Source organism: Corvus kubaryi, unplaced genomic scaffold (assembly GCF_017639235.1).
Source record: "Corvus kubaryi isolate FWS band 111438036 unplaced genomic scaffold, C.kubaryi_AGA036_p1.0 65462, whole genome shotgun sequence".
Lineage (NCBI taxonomy): Eukaryota > Metazoa > Chordata > Aves > Passeriformes > Corvidae > Corvus > Corvus kubaryi.
Window position 1 is genome coordinate 5,913 of NW_024582020.1, and position 17,408 is coordinate 23,320.

Below are 17,408 nucleotides of genomic sequence, written 5' to 3' on the forward strand. Positions count from 1 at the left end.
GCAAGAGTACCTTATTCCTGGCATTTTATAGTAACGTGGTATGGAATAGTTATCCATGGAGGTAAGTCAGAACAGCTACTGTACTTCCAAATGGAACCCAACTTAGTTCATGGTAACTTCAAGCACAGCCAAAGTCCTTGAGATGAGGCAAGCCAGAAGCAAGTTATCTAGACCTCAAGGAACTTTTCCTACGCCTTCAAATACAAATCTTAAATATGATCACAGCATTTTCATCCAATAAAAGAATAAGCCAAAGAAAGAAAAATAAATGTAAACCAAGTTTATTTTGCTCTTAAGTAGTGTTCTTTAAGCACTACAGCATGGTAAACAATGTAAATTAGTATAAGTCATCTCAAAAGCCAGTTTTTTTTTTTTTTTTTATTTTATGAGTTGTTAAAAAGATGCAGCCTATTCTAACAGGATAAATATTTTAACCATTTCACTTCGAGTTAATGAAGGCTCACAAATGAGCAACACTCCTCATTGAGGAAAACAAAAAGCTGTTGTCGACAAAGCGACAGCACACACACAAAAACAAAAGAACTGTGTAAAAATAACTAACTGTACTGTGTTCCCATACTCTTTAGAAGTTGCTTTACAATGGGATGATATGCACATGATCTTGCTGCAAACTTGCCATACAACTTGCAAATACACGTAGCCTATAGCCTTACCACTCAGTCCAGAAAGCTGCTAACTGATCAGAACAAACGCAGCACTAGAATCCTCTGCTTAACAATTAATTCAATCTGCTTTACTCTTTACCTTTTCTCCTAGACTGCAGGACAGACTAGAAAGAAAATTACTCCGAATTAAAAATTGATACTCTTACAGGAAATTGTATTATTTTGCCATATAGTCTTTTACAAGTTACGTTTTGCCTATTTTCCCCTTAGCCACAAAATGGGCATGAAGTAATTACTTTGAAAATGCCTTAATTTTCAACTTCATGCAAATCTAAATAAAGATGACCAAACAAAAGCTTAAACAATGGAAGGATATTTCACAGAAAATTTCTTATACAAAAAACACATAAGAAAAAGGGCCACTAGGTGACATTTTAATTTACAAATTGGCATCATTTTGGTCAACAAATATCCAAGTGCTGTTTTCTTCTATCACAACAAAGTAGCTGTACAGAAAGAAAACTGCAAAACTTGTTTTATTTTTGTTTTTAATCGCACATCTCCTCAGGAATTTCATGTGGATTAAGGATGCCAGGTACAGACATCTGAAGTTTATGCTTCTCCTCTTGAGCCTGCCGAAGGGCTGTTTCTCTCTCCTCCAAGAACAAGTCTGATGTGTCTTCACCTGCAAATTCCTGGGATAATTCACATAAAAACATTAGTTTATTGTCAAATGCTTTAGGCAGAGTCATAGCTTCCAAAATTACACAGTAAACATCTTCCCTTCCTGTTCCCTGACAGGCTACTTGCATGGTTTTCTGTTCCTACGGTCACAATTAAAATAAAGCAATACTGAAAGATGTTCACCGTGTGTTACAGAACAGGATGCCACAGTAACCCAGCATCTGGAGTGTATCACCATTAAAGCAGAATCATTACATTTCTAAAATACCTGACAATTGCAGTCTCAGAACTAATTAACAAACTATTCCCTACAAATCTTGGACTTCCAGCATCCTTAGGAAAATAAAGGCATAGCATTGGTGGAGCGAATTTCAAAACTGGTCCCAATTCCAAGCAGAATGAAAAAAAACTGGTTAAAAACCAACTTATTTCCCATTAGATTTCATTTTGCAGTTGTCCTAAGACATAAGGATTGTGTGCACAATGTAAAACACAAGCAATGATGTTCAGGTCCAATTTATGAAATTAAATCCCAGTGAAGCAGGTTCCATGAACACCACTCAAGTCACACAAGCCACTGGACAGAGTTCTCACTGCATTTTAAAAAGATGCAAAATAACTTGTATTTCTCAAACAAACACTGACTCCACACTGTCAAAAAGCTTTCCAACAATACCTTGCTGAAAACTGTTTTTAATTTCTTGAGAAAAGCACACCCAACATACCTTGATTTGGACCAGGAAATCCCTTAGGTGTTCCTTGAAGGCAGGAATATCCTGGTTTAAACTGAAGAGTCCTGTTACGAACAGCTTAACCTGGGCACTAACAGCAAACACATCAGTTAGAATTCTGAGAGGTAAGAACCCACTGAGAAGCATTACTAAATCATGCCAGACTTACTCTTGCAGGTGAGGAAATGCAGATTTGAGGAGATTAGCCACGTACTCCTGAATAAACATTTGGTTGTTCACTGGATTTCCAGGATTTAAAGGAGTACTTATTTTTCCCTCTTCTACCAAGTTGAACATGTACGCAAGGATTGACGCATGCATTGTCAAACCTGCAAAGATCAAAGTCAGACACACGCAGTTGTTATTCAGAACAGGACGTGTTACATTATTTTGATGTTCAAAGGGATGGTTTCCATCACCTGCCTCACACGCAGGCACATTCTCACCTGCAGTGTGCGAGGTGTCTGTGACCACGGAGAAGATGTGCTGGAGGATATCGCAGAAATACGTCTGATAGAAACTCTGGGCAGCGGTCTCCTCCTGTGCAACGTTCTGTAGCAGGGTATAAAGGATCTGAAGTCCTGCAAAAACAGGCACGAAGAAAGTGACCAAGAGAACAATATTCAAAGAGCTGGGAGATTTTGACCTTTTCCAAAACAACGTGAATATCCCAAGAAATCCTGACGGGCGGCAGGATGCCCAGCATGGCACGTGATGGCTTTGTGAGGCAGTGCCCCAGGCTGGCACTAGAGAGCACTGCCTCCCAGACACAGCACGCCCCTTTGGCTTCATTATCATACTATTAGCATAGCATTAGCCTAAAGAGCCAATCACACCACTTGATGAGCAAAACCCTCTATCCAGATAAGTGTTGGCTAATTAAACAAGGAAAGGTGTTTTAATGTTTAGATTTAAATGGAAACTTTAGTTACTTGACTTGGTGTAATACAACTGAACAACATCTTTTCTCCCCATCCCAAATGGCTAAAACAATCAGTGGCTTCTCAGTTTTTTCGTGACACCATTTTGAGCTGGTGCACCCATTCCGCCATTTCAGAAGAGTGCCAATGCTCGCATGGCAAAGAAAGCAAGTAGAAGCTGTAATAGTGCTCTCTTCCAGCTACCGGAATGAAACAACAACCAAACATCTCAGCCCATCCATGGATACCTGGCTGACACCTTGAAGCTGAGACAGAGGAATTCTATCCTTGTGCAAATGCAGTACAGAATCATGTCAACAATATGCTAAGTTTGATTAAAGAAAAGGAAGAAAAAGAACACCATTCTACCAGAAAATCTCTGATCTGTATTAAACACTTCCATTTACCTGTGTCTGCAACATTTCTCATCGTGTGTTTGAAAGCCCAAATAATAGAATCCAGGACAAGTTTGAACTGTGCAGGTGGAATGGCCAGGAAGGCTGGGAAGCAGTGAGAATTTACAGCTTGGAGTAGCAAGAAGAAGTTTGTTCTATGTTCAGGATATTCTTCAAAGTCCTTGAAGGGAAAGAGGGGAAAAAAGCCAAGTCTCCTTAAGTTCCATCTTAACATCTTCCACTAAACAGAGCAAGTCAGTAAATACTGCACACTTAGCGAGGAAATACTCAACATGACTTATCACTAGTAGTGTTCTTACACTTTAAATATTTATCAATTTTAGCAGTTACATGTCCTACACTGACATGTGACTTCTGCTTCCAGAAGTGCAACACTCTGAGGCCCCAGCAGAATTACTAATGGCTGAAACCAGGAACTAACCAGAGAAGTTTAAGGCAGTTTAAGACATCCACCTAGACAGCTCAATTATAAAACAAGTACGCTCATTTGAGTCGAAATTTCATCAAGTGCCACAAATGTGCTCTGACTGGCAAAAAACCAGATGAATCACAAGATCCCATGTGTTGTAGTGATGTTCAGAGGGAGATGTCTTATCCCAGGTTTTAAATATAAATACCTTGTTGATCATGTTTAATGTGCACTCAAAAACAGCATCGAAGATCTGAGGTATTTCAGCAGTGATGTGTCCCCCCCAGCTTGTTGACAATGATAGCCATGGTACTGAGCACCTCGGGCTCCCGAGCGGCCGGCACGTTCCGCTGGTAGTCAATGAGAACTGCATCCAACAACGGAGGAACAAAGTTTTCAGCTACCTGGTTGGAAGAGTAAGCCAGGTTATAGCAGTGCAGCTACTGAGCCAAGTCTCCAGCACAGTTTGTAGCCAAGTTCCTCCTTTAGTTACAGGTGACACTTTTCCTAAGGAAGCTGAAATAGGTTCCCATCCTCTCTCTCCATCTTAAATCTCCTTGGCTCCCTTTAAGATTACTCTCAGCTAAAATTAACTGAAGTATCTCAAACACTGCTCAGGCTTACATCTTATAATTCCACTTCCTCCATTATATTTTACACACCACCTGAAGCGAATTCCTGTGACCAACAACTGAACGCAAACCAGAGTTCTTCCCAATTCTGCCTTAGAAGTTATTTGTATAAAATACATCCACTTACCATCTGCGGATCATTGGACCTGCTCACCCAACCAGAAATTAATTTTAAGGTTTCCCTTTTTACAGTCCTCATACTTCTAATCAAGGGCTGCTTTGTTACCATTTCACCTGGAAAATTTTAAAGCTTCAGTTAATTGTGTGAGGTCTCAAAAAAACCAAACAACTCCCCCCCCCCCCCCCCAAATTAACTCGATATTAACAAAACAGAGAATGCTTGATTTTTATATCTGAATTGCAAAGACTATTAAAGACCTCCTTTGCCTTTAATCTTTGCCAGTTGTAAAAACGTTCTCCGTAATCACAGCAGTTGCTGCTCGAGGAGTTCACCAGGCCCACAGCCCCAGCAACCGCTTCCTCAACTTCACTGTGTCTGGCAACGATAAATTCTGGCCATTAGATCAGCTGAATGAAAAGTTACTGATTTCTCAGCCAGTTTTAGTCTGAATTCTGAGAAGCTACTTCAAGGTAAACCAGCTGCACAGGTACCAAGCTGCATTTAACATTCCAGTTTCCAGGTACATCTTGTGCACTGGCCAGAAAACTGGGCACAGCACAGAATTCAGCAACTGACTCATTTCATCTCGAAACGAACTACTGCAGAAGCACATTCCACTGAGATGCCACAGGCCCTAAGTTAGCTGGTAAAAATAGGGGAGGTAATTGAGAATTCCTTCTGTGACTGCAAGCCTGGTTTACCATGACTTTCAGGGATCTTCACTCATTACATTTCTGCAATACAGCCTTGTAGCAGCACAGTCTCATCTCAAAACCCTGCTGACATCTTCTGAAGGAATGAATGAGATCCTATTTACAGACAGTCCTTTAACACTCAAAACCAGGGTTAGCTACAAGACCACAGGCTACAACTGCATCTCAGCAAGATGCCTATTAATTCTAAGTAAGCATCTCTGGGGTTCTGCATTCTCCTAAACTTGCTCATTCATAGATATTTCCTCCTCCCTCTAAAGCTGGGAGTTTTTTATTTGAATACAACATCTGTGAACAAAAAAAGATTTAAGTGAGCACCTTCAGTCCTTCTCCACTTTCCCAAACAGTAAAATTAATCTAACTGGGATGTACTCTGAAACCTAATGGCAGACATTGCCAACCCCCATTTTCAGGAAGAACATGGAATTTCTTACCATTAGCCTGAATAGCTGCAGAAATATTTTCACTTAGGCACTTGTACACATTCAGCATATCTAAATAAATTCTTCCAAGCTGAATCACAAAGGGGTGGCCAACTGCTTTACACGCTCTTACATTGGTTTTCAGAATGCTACCAAGCTGCTTAACTGTTTCAGGATCCTTTAGAATATCAACATTCTGTGAAAAAAATTAGAGTTCATTGTGGTTAGTGAATACAACCACCCTTTGGCTTACACTATAAAAGGCTACGTTTAAACTATTTATTTTATACACTGCCTTAAAGAACAGATCGCTCAAATTTATGGACTTTTTATAGAGATCCTGTGGTTTATTTCATGGCATTTACCACTACCTCCAACAGAGGCAGGATAAAACTTCATTTCACTCTACTTTTCTGCTGAAGTGTTTTTGCTGCAGTGGTACAAGCATTACTCTCGTTAGAGAAAGACAAAAAACTAAGGAGATGAAGAAGTTAAAAACAGATAGAAGGGGTCCAAAGGAAATGCAGCATGTTCTTGAGAGAAGTCAGGGTAGGAAAAGTAACTCAAGCTTGCTTAAGTTTCAAGTCCTTTAATTAGATTAACTGCAAATGGATTGTCTCTTGTGAAGTGCAAGACTTGTAGAGAAAGATAAAAGTATTTTCAAAAGACTGAAAGAAATAGAAGATAAAAGTAGGAAAAGATGTACTTTAAGAGAATGGTGGGAGAAGAAAGGAAGAACAGTGAACAGTATTTTTAGCATTTTAACTTTTCTGTTACCCAAAAGCCAAGTGAAAGGGAGGCATTAGAAAAATCTACTGAAATAAATACTGTACAGTAACAGACTGTACTTTAAAGCAGATTTAAACAAATATTTATTTTGTCATTTAAGTCTCCTCTCTCAAAACAACATTTTTACTGTCATGTCACTCTCTGTCTTAGCCATTATGTAATGAAGTCCAGCCCAGCTCCGTGCACTTACTGTGAAAAATCCAACCAGGGGAGGGCAGACATTTAGCAGGGTTTTAGACCTGAGCACCAAACACATCAAAATGTATGAGCTCACCTTTGTTGCCTGCTGAATGATGCTGTCCCACACCTGGTTAGGCAACAACATGTACTTTTCTATCAGATGCTCCTGCACAGTCTGGTCTGTCTGTGCCCCAATCATGTATCCAACTGCTTCATAAAATGTGTGCACCTGATGGGAACAGCAACACCATGAACACAGAGATTAAAAAGGACCAAGGAAAAATTCTGTTTTACCAGAGCTATGCACTGGCTCCCATCAATCCTGGAAATATCTTTTTCCACATGCCAGATCCACTCTACCTGAACTTTCAGTACATTAGTGCAGGTGCAGACTACTCTCATGTCATGAGCCATGCCCTTCCCAGACAGATTTCCCCCTCCTTGTATAGAAAGGACTGGATTTTGGATCTTCCCTTTTTGAACTGTTCCTCACCCCCTCCTTCACAAATACAAGAGCTGCAGGTTAGAGTAGGATATTGCTCTTTCCCAAAGCAGAATCACCAAGTTACACTCAGTGTCTTCTTTCTTGAAGGCATTCCAGAAATCAAAATTTCAACTAAATGTACTTTAATTCTCCTTCCAAACACTCCAACTGTGATCTCAGCAATGCAACTTGATCATGGTATTTATACCCTGACACTGTCCCTAACAAAAACTGAAGAATACAATTCAACCCCTGCAAAACATTTCCCCAGGAAGGAACTCTGCATTAATCTTCAGGGATTATCCACAACCCCAAATCGAACCTACCTGTTGTGGCTGAAGGTCACAGATGATTGTGTTAATATTGTTCAGGATTTCATCAATAAATGGCATGACCTCTCCCACCTGAACTTGGACAAAGTGTCGGCGGCATTTTTGTGCTATTTTTATGAAGGTATCACAAGCCATGTCCTGGACGCCATCGTGGGTTTCTAAATGAAATCAAGGCAGTTACTGCGTTGTATTTTTTCCCCCTCCACGTATAGGCATCTTTTTTTTAATAATTAAAACAGCAAATTAAAAAAAGCAGATAATTACCATGCATAAATTCAAACAGCTTGTTGACTACTGTCTTCAAAAATTTCCAGTGAGCTCTCAAAAACCGTGGGTATTGACCTACTATATACATTATATTTGATGCGATAATGGCTTTGTTGTCCTTTCCTCGCTTTTGTTCACAGAGTCCCAGGAGATCCTACAACACAACAGATTCTTAGTTTCCTCTTCAAGTTTGTCCAGTTCCATTAAAAGCATTGCAAGCATAACATCCTATAAGCAGCTGTATTAAAGATGGTTGCCACAGTCAAACTCAAAATCCAAATAAAGAAATAAAAACCCACACAAGTGGGTTAAGATTGGGGCAATGCAATCATTTAAGCTTCATCCAAACCCTGACCACTGTTTTAAACTAAGGAATCTCCATTTAAAATTATAACTAAGGATTCCTGCAGGGGGAGTTCAACAAGCCTTATAGTACCCAATACTGCCTGAGTAGCTGATAGATAAAAACTCAGACTCCACATCATATAGAAGAAATTAAACTACATCTGCTGTATGACTTACAACTACATATTCTGTAAGAATCTTTGTATAACTTGTTGAAGCCCATTACTCTTGTAAAGATATTATCCACCTATTAATCAAACTGAGTTTAATCAATGAATATAGAGATACAGCAAAAGAGCAAGGTGCTGGGCTAGTTACAATCAAAGGTTACTTTGCCACTCTGCTGTATTTCATAAGCAATCCCTTTCCATCTCTTCTGCATCCCCAAAGAACACATTTCATCATAAACTAAATTTTATTTGATGAAAAGGTTACTTGGATCAATGCTTTGTTCATAGCTAACTTATTCGTCACCCCTAAATGCAGGATGTAAGATTTCCCATTAATTCATTCTTATCCTCCTGCACCCACCAAGGCATCTTTCTAAGATCACAGAGCAGTATTTCTGCAAACTTGGTTTCTTCAGCATAAACTGAAGTGTGACCAAGCTGTTAGTTCTGCCCCACCATACCTTAATTACTGTAACCAGGAATCTCTTTTCATCTTCTTCGTGCATGGCACCGCTGATGGAGCCGATAGCCCAGCACAGGGTGTTCAGATTTTTCCACGACCACTCAGTGCCATTCACTTGATTGTGAAGCTTTTCAGTCATAATTCGTTCCGTGTCTGCATAATCCAGATGCGTGAGATAAACTGAAAGATATCAACATGGAACATTTTAAAGCAGCAGCCTGGATCTCAACTCCATAAGCAGTTACATAAAAACCCACTGAAGCTGTCAGGTAAAAGTGTAATGTTTCCTGCCTGAAGTCATGACAGCATGAAGTAATAACTGAGGCAGAAATTTGTTACAATTATTTTAAAGATGGACCACAAATTTTATTGAGAATTTATGTTCTAAGGGATCTCAGCAAAACATCACATGCAGGTGATGTGGAAAGTCTAAATCAATGCATGTCCCACGTAATGCCAAGGCAAATGATTATCAAAAGGCATCTGTACTGATGGTCTGTAGGGAATATGGGATTGGCTGCCTTTGGGGACATTATACAGTGTGTAAGCCCATGCATTTTCTTCAGCTCTGTAGTTTAGTGTCACCACATTTGCTGCTTGCAATAACCCACGATTAAAGTGGAGCTGGTGCTCCTGAACAGGTCTAGGTGGAAGATTCAGGTATCACAACTCAGTCACTTGCATCAGCCCTTAATAGGATTAGCGTCTCCAATATAAAACTCTAAATCCCAGCAAGTCAAGAGCAATTTAAGGCCAGGTTCAGAAATAGATTTTTACTGTACCACAGAATACAGCTTCCACCACATTCTCCCCCTTTTTTGCCAAGTGAATCTTATAGGTAATACATAAAACATAAGCAAGAAAAACCTGACCTGCATTTTCATATAAATAATCCTGTATCTGGCAACACAACCTAGGCTCAGGACACGCAGTAATTGTTTCATAAAACAAAAATGTTTTGCAAATGCATTAGAACAATTAATTTAACACTGGCTATACCTACATCACAAGTAGAAAGGTGAGAATAAAAATACCCACATACACTTTGCATCTCACAAGCTTTCCAATACACACATTCCTAGTGCATAAACCTGTTGCTAAACACTCAGTGTTCCCATCTGCATTTGATAAAATAAATTGATTATTGAAGGTCTAATGTCCTAAAAAAATCTGACAACTCTACTTCCTTTGCTCCCTCAAGTTACAATTAGGACTCTCACTATTTTTTCCTGCCTCAAAAAACTCGTTATCACTGCAATACCTAAGGACAAAAATTAAGTAGTGTATTACACCAGGTTATAACACACTACATGCCTCAAACAGGAAACTTCAGAGCAGCCACTGCCTTCTCCCTTTCCAGTCTGTGTAGTACACCTTGCTGATAACCCTTTTACCCACACAACAATTCAGATCCTAAGACAACACACTGATGCAGCTGCACAGACCCACAGCACACAAGCTGCAGCCAGTTCACTTACCCAACGTTTCTCTCATATTTTTATACAAGTTTATGGAATCCGTATCCTTCATGAATTCCCGAACTACCTCCCCTTGATCATTTTCCACAACCAGGACTTCTTCAGGCTTGGCCATGCGGCTGACCATGAGCAATCGAACCTGGGGGAAGTTAAAACTCCATCAAACTGCAACACCAACACTCTCCCAGCTCCACAAGTGTCTCCAGAGCACTCTGCTCAGGCAGCCTCAACCACAGGAAGGTTATATCCAGCTATACAGAAATGCCAACTAACAAGCCATTAAGGAGAGAGCCTGCTGACTTCTCTCCCTCCAATGATCAAGCTGAGTACTTTAAAAAAAACCCAACCTATGCAGTGTTTATACTTTCCAGAGCTTCAAAATGCTTATGTCATATTCGGGGTCTTTTAAAGACCTCTGTTCCCAAACACAGAGGTTTTCCTCCAACTCTAATGCTCCAGCCTTTCTGTTTACAGAAACTGTTCAATACAGATTTATTTTTAAATTAAGTACCTTAAAAAAGCTGAAACAGCACATTAATACTCTTATTATATACTAGTATCATCTTAAAGTATTTTCACATTGATTATGTAACTAGAGTTGAATCAACCATCAACTAAGGTAAGTTCTTATGTCACTCCTTACATGAAGCAAAATCTCTAATTCACAAACAGCATCTGAATCTTTACAGTGCCTTCACTTGAACATGGCTTACCTTGGACAAAACAGGCAAATAAAGCTGTCTCCTGGGAGGAACATCGAAGTGTTGACTCCCCGAAAGCAGTGGAGAAGCAGACGTTGAGAATGGACTTTCCCTGTAGAGCTCAGCAGCTAAATGGTTCCAATACTCCAGACAAATCTTGAAAATTTCAGTTTCTTCAACTTCTGACACCAACAGCATGTAATGAAGAGCCTGGAAAACAGTGGTTTAAACATCCAATTACTGAGTGTATCTGCAGGTCAAACCACATTGCTTCAAGTTCAGTTATCCAAGTCCTGACAAAATGCCAAATTAATCTCAGAGTTTGGAAAAAGAGGCATTAACATTGCAATGACATTACTTACAAGTCAGAGTTGTGACTGGCAGAGCAACTAAAAACCAAGGACTCCTGTCAATTATTGTTATTTTCAAAGTCCGTATGAATTCTTAAAACTGAAATAGCCTAAAGACATCTTCAAAAATGCCATCACCAAACCAGCCTGTTTGTAAATTATCAAACCCACAGCCTCTGGAGCTTCTGCAAGGCATTTTCAGAACCTCAAAAAACCCTCATCAGCTGGTGTCAGTGATTGCTGTTCTCAAGACTATTGCTGCTGCTTTGTTCTGGATCCTTTGACCCTGGAATACTGCTCCTTTGCTTTCCACAGAAGTCATCTACCAGAACATTTTCAACTTCTTTCCTGACAGAACAGCCAGAGCAGGCTGAGCAGGGAAAGCCACTGATGCAATTCTGACAAGCTCAGATACCAACCAGAGAAATTAAAACTACACAGACAAACCTCTTTTGCCTAAGCTTATTATGCAGTCCCTGGTGAAAGATATCAAAGCAATTGCCCATTAGTGAACAAACAGAATGAAATTATAAAATCTGAGGATATTTTCATAGCTTGGGCACTACAACAACTTAGAGCATTTTAGAAGGTAAAGACCTGATTCAGCATCTCCACCTACAGTGTCAAAAGAGGGACTCAGAACAGCCATACATTAATCTTTACACATCAATTTCTCTTGGTAATTTCACTTAAAATAACTTATGTAGATTCCTCTGCTAGTCTACAGAGATCCAATGAATCCATGGAACAATTTCAGGAGATCTGCTACATCCAAAGTACAGGAATTAACAGGTTAGAATGACACAGAGCTTTTTAAAGAAAAGCTGTGCCTAGGTTCTATTACACCAGAGCTTACAGAAGTTGAATTTGCAACCATTTTAGACAGGCATAAGAACTTCGTTGAACATTTCACCAATCTATCCATGACAAAGTCTTCAGAATCCAGTTTTGTAAATGCCTGTTTTACACAGGTCCTCCTAATACAGCCTCAGCGTAATAGAAACTTGAGCCTTGAGCTGTGCATCCCTGATTCCCAGTCATTTTGAAAGCTTACTACTTGCAAATTCAGGAATGATCTGGAACTGTTAACAGCTGCTCTATTGAAAATAAAGTGATACTCCTCTGAGTCCACCTTCTAAATGAGCTACAATTTAATATTTGCAGGCAATTTTATTTAAATGCCTTTTTTTTTGTAGAGGACTACCTCCAGAAGAAATATATTGAGAACACTGGCTGGAATACAGACTGGAATTCAGATGGACATGCTGGATTACAGCTAATCAACCTGCAAGATGCACTTCCCCCTCCCAATGGAATCTGGTCTCTAGGTTTAAAAATTGGGGTGGTGTTTTTTTCCCTGTCTCAGGGCAGTTCCTCAGCCTACAACCTCCAAACCTGCACAGGGCTTGATTCCGCACACAGAAAATGGTGCTTCAAGGGATATGGAGCCGCTTTCCTTCCTCTGGAGTGCAGCAGTAGCAAAAAAGTCACCATAGAATAGTTCAGTCCCAGCAAAATTCTTATTCACAATTAGAACAACACAACTGAAAATCCTAATTTGTGATCTACCCCCACTACAGCATGAAGCTGTACCCTCAGTGTTTCAGCCTTTCCAACCCTTCATTCTTATCTGAATCTCCAGTAATTGCCACAGTCCCAGTGGTTTTACTGTCCCAGTCACTTGGTAGGGCTCTGCCACTGGCACACACAGTCTTTATTACACAGAAACAGACTTGTCCTTGAGGATTATTTAAAGCTTTTCAGGTGGGAAATGGCAAACTAGGCAAGAAGCCACATCAAGAAGGAGGAACTGGCCTACAGCATGTGCTCAAACCCTGCTCTGGATGCTCAGTGAAAACAGAGACTGATGAAAGTCACAGCAACACACCTCCTTCATGTGAGAGTTAAACAGAAACACGTAAACCCATGGAAGAAGAATATATCCGTTTACTTTGAAGCACTATTTGACACTTCCATGGAGGAACAAGTAAGAAGAGGGTGAGACAGAGTTAAGTTTTCAGACATTATACTGGTGAAGGATCACCGAAAGCAGAATGCCACTGAAGCACACCAGGAAACAAACACTTTGAAGGGGTTTTTCTATTTATGATTAGTTTTTTTCCTCTTACCCACTTCAAGTATAATGATCTAGAAATTACATTAGTATCACATCCTTTGAGCATGAGAACACACCTGCTACATTTTTAAACCAGATAAACCAAGCTACTTACCTCCATTAGTGTTTCCCTCAAATTTAACCTTTTTTCTATAAGCAGACCATGCTCCTTGAGGAACGTGCAGAGGAATAAACTGAGATTCTGAATGAAGTTCTGTTCATCATCTTTTCCATTCGAATACGCAAGTCGGATATTGGTATTTAAAGGAAGCATCTAACAAAAAGAACACAGACATCATCAAGAGCTTCCCTTTTTATACACAACAACTACTGTGTATTAACAAATATGTTGCTCGTTTTTTATGAAGAATCCCCAAGATAGACCAACATTGCCAAGACAAGGAAAGACTGTTAAAAAAACCCCTTCACCCATCCTCTTATGATATAAACACACTGAGGAAAGGACTCATGTACCTGAGTCTGAACTGCTCAGAGGGGAATCATCAAATTATATAAATTTGATGTATGGCTTTTTATGAAAATTTTTTCTACCTGTTCCAAAGATTAAAGAATAACTTGCAGAAGTTAGGTCAGTTTAGGTCTTGAGACACATAGTTCATGGTTCCCCATCAGACAGCCCAAGTGCTCAAAATATCTCCTAAATTAATCAAATCAATACAGCAGAAATACAGCTGCAATCAAGTTCAGAAAAGCACACTTGGCATCTTCTGATCAAGCCACAAATACCACCGAAGAACAACACTTCTCCTATCAAGAGCTCTATAATGAACATGAACCTGTCAACTCAACTAGGTTCTACAGAAATTGATTTTGTGATATGAAATACAAAGACTTCCGAAAACCATTTACCTGTTTTAACTGCATCATGGTCAGTGTAAAAAGTGTTACAAACTGTTCTTCATACTGGCTTACACTGACACCTGCAATCTCTGTGAGGCACTTCAAAGAGACATTTCGAAACATGGGAACATTTAAGAACTGTTGAGGGAAGAAAAAAATAACGAGTATTACAGAAGTGTTGTACAGCTTCTCCACAACTTGTATTTAAATTTAAGAGCTGTCATTTTTTTGCAAGAGTACCTTGTATATTAGTGTGCTGATTAACTTGGTCTCAAATATATATCCCAGAGGAATCCAGTTCAGAAATCGTAGCAAAGTTTCCAAAGTTGCATGGACTAAGGGAGCGTTTTGGGAGTTTTCCTGTAAATGACCATTTAGAGTTTATGACATTGTGACACTGCTAGGCACAAAGGGGGAATTTTGAAAACATAATTAAAGAAATATGACTTACCATCACAAACTGACACAGTTGAAATATCTGAGAGAATTCATTACACATGCTGTAAAAAAAAAAAAAAAAAATTAAAACCGAAGCATTTCCACATTTCATAAATCAAAATATCTATGCTCACAGGACAGGTCCTGGAGACCTATGCCCATGGAGGCATTCAAAAGCCACCTGGCTTTTCCCCATTTTCATGGTAATAATGCATATTTTAAGTAGCTTGAAGCCTGTGCCTGCAAATTCTGCCTAAGAAAATACAATCAATCAATGCTGAATGCTGTGTTAAAAGGGTGGGAACCATCAGTCAACAGATGCTACTTGTAGCAAGGTACAAATCCCTGTGTGTACAAAATGAAGTTAGGGATCCCCTAGGAGTACTGCTTCAAAGAAAAATCAGTAACCCTCTTGGGCTCAGAAATGGAATTGCACAGCTGTAGGTGTTCACACAAAGGCTCCAAGTGAGAGCAACTATTTAGCAGCAAGCACAAAGTCTACTCTGATCATTAAGATTTAAACAGATATACTTGCCTGTCTTTCAAATGCTTAGCTTTTACTTGAGTAATCTGGCCACTGGAAAAATCAAACACTTCTTCACTCAGCAGTTTCAGGATCACCATGTTGTTCTGACAGAGGCTCTCGCTGGTCCTGCTGGCTCCCACAATATCGCTGATAAACGTCGGCCAGTGCTTCGGCCACTCCTGTTTCAGGATCTGCAAAGTGAGGCAGCCACACATGAGACACACAGCAAAGTCAGAGACTTTACCGTAAGGTTTAAAATGTTATGAACTCTGGCTTACCTGAACAAGAATCATATTCAGTTTCCCAATATACACCTTCTCTTTCTGGAGAAGAGAAGAGAAGAGTCAGGTTTTGCATAATACTCCCCCCTCCCTCACCCTTGCCTGAGAACCCTTCACTTACTTCTACACACGTTGGGTCAGATGAGGTCTTGATAATCAGGCCAACAACATATTTTTTAATACCTGCAGAAGATGTAGGAATTTATTTTCAGCTATGCCAGATATCACAGATGTAGCAATAAATATTTCTGAATTCAGATTCTTCATGTTTTTAAACAAGAAACACCTCTAAGGGTCAGATAAGCATGCATCAGTGAGCATCCTTCTTGTGTGTTACATGGGAAAAATTCACCTTTATCAGTCCCGACAGGGGATATTTCAGATGTACAAAAAGGCTTTACACCTAAACTATTTCAATAAACCAAAAGGAAAACACACTAAGGATTAGAGTGTCCTTGCAGTAGTTTGTACCAGATCGAAGTGAACTCAAAGAATAAACAGAACTTAACTAAGTGTGACTCCAGTTTCAAGGCCAAGTTTGCTAAACTGCACGGAAAGCTTTGACACATCACCTGCACTGCATGCAGAAGTTCAGAGATGCTCCAGTCTACTTAGGTGATCCATTTTAAAGACAGGAATTCCTAAACACAGCACTTCAAAGTCAAGCACTGTGCCAGAGCTTAGCAAAGCTTCCCCTGTGAAATCTTACAAGAACAGAACTTAAAACTTCATTCACTAATACAGCACAATTCATTTGAGTGTGAACCACTGTGCATTTATAGCACATATGGATGCCGTGAGTCCAGAAACTCTTAATAAATTCTACTTTATTGCTTTTTTTCTTCTTACATTGGCAATTGGCCAACCAGGGGCACAGAGTGTGTTTCTTCTACAAATGTTTTTGAATTATTTTAGCTTTCAGCTCTACCATAAAACAAAAAAAATCCCCAATCACTGTAGAAAGCCACACTGCCAAAAGTTTCATTTTGCCACCCAATCCTCAGCTCACTCCTAATTCCTAAATCCATGGAAACAATGACTTTCCAAGTGACAATATCCGTGTCTAAACCCATTCTGCACAAGAACACCTGACTCCCAGGAAAAGGCACGCACAGAGGGCCTGGAGTCACGACCCAGGCAACATTCCAAAAGTTCAGCCCTGAACCACGCTTCAAACCAGGCAAGTGTTTTCTTGTCATAAGGAAGTTTGAGAATTGGTGGATGCTTTACTATTCAAATTCATGAACCCAAAAATCTTGTTTCAATCATTTCTTCAACCAGACAAGTCAGCTGACTCACGCAGACAACATGCATATGTTGAAGACTTCAGAAGTTGTCACTTCAAGGAGAAGAATGTCTTCTGTTGCAGACATAATCCACAGCCTCTGTTCTAAGTTTTAAAACTTGTCTAAGACTCAGCCAAATTTAAGAATTTTTTTTTCATTTCAGGCTTAAGCAACAGGATTAAAGGGGACAGTTTATTAATTGCATCCTCGTGAAAACTGGAAAAACTAGATCCAGACTTTGAGCCATTAGATACATACTAGCCAGGAGCTGTTCTACAGGCAGTTCCAATTACAAGTGAACTATTCATATTCATCATCACCAACTGGGATCAATCCACATTACTCCAGGAGAATGGTCATTAATAAAGTATCACTGGGTAAGAGTTATTACCAAGCACTGGTCTGACATCATAGGCCTGGTCTGATATTTTAAACCTAAAACACACTCTTTGCTGAAACATTACAGTAATTCACAAATGAGATATGAAAGCCCCCAGAATAGTATGGAAATAGGTCTGCAGTGCCAGAAACTAAACTATTATAACCATCTGCCAAACCACTAAGGGAAGCCTACTGTTGCAACTCTTTGCGTTTCAAAAAGGAATTAAAAAGTTGTTCTTAGAGTTCCAACTGCAAATCCATGGTCTTTTCCATCTTGCTGCATCAA

General features: G+C 39.6%; 1 protein-coding gene across 1 annotated transcript in view; it reads right to left on the bottom strand.

Annotated features, from left to right (window-relative positions):
* Positions 1 to 265: 265 nt before the first annotated feature.
* LOC121673495 (exportin-1-like) overlaps positions 266 to 17,408 on the bottom strand; it is a 34,964-nt gene continuing 17,821 nt past the window's right edge. The window contains 22 exon segments of the mRNA XM_042046829.1: positions 266 to 1,321; positions 2,036 to 2,132; positions 2,211 to 2,370; positions 2,488 to 2,622; positions 3,369 to 3,537; positions 3,995 to 4,069; positions 4,071 to 4,190; positions 4,546 to 4,652; positions 5,687 to 5,870; positions 6,738 to 6,872; positions 7,454 to 7,617; positions 7,724 to 7,880; positions 8,703 to 8,884; positions 10,183 to 10,321; positions 10,896 to 11,093; positions 13,465 to 13,623; positions 14,220 to 14,348; positions 14,451 to 14,570; positions 14,662 to 14,710; positions 15,184 to 15,365; positions 15,453 to 15,497; positions 15,577 to 15,638. Of these exon segments, the coding sequence (XP_041902763.1) occupies positions 1,175 to 1,321; positions 2,036 to 2,132; positions 2,211 to 2,370; positions 2,488 to 2,622; positions 3,369 to 3,537; positions 3,995 to 4,069; positions 4,071 to 4,190; positions 4,546 to 4,652; positions 5,687 to 5,870; positions 6,738 to 6,872; positions 7,454 to 7,617; positions 7,724 to 7,880; positions 8,703 to 8,884; positions 10,183 to 10,321; positions 10,896 to 11,093; positions 13,465 to 13,623; positions 14,220 to 14,348; positions 14,451 to 14,570; positions 14,662 to 14,710; positions 15,184 to 15,365; positions 15,453 to 15,497; positions 15,577 to 15,638 (2,915 nt within the window). The 3' untranslated portion in view covers positions 266 to 1,174.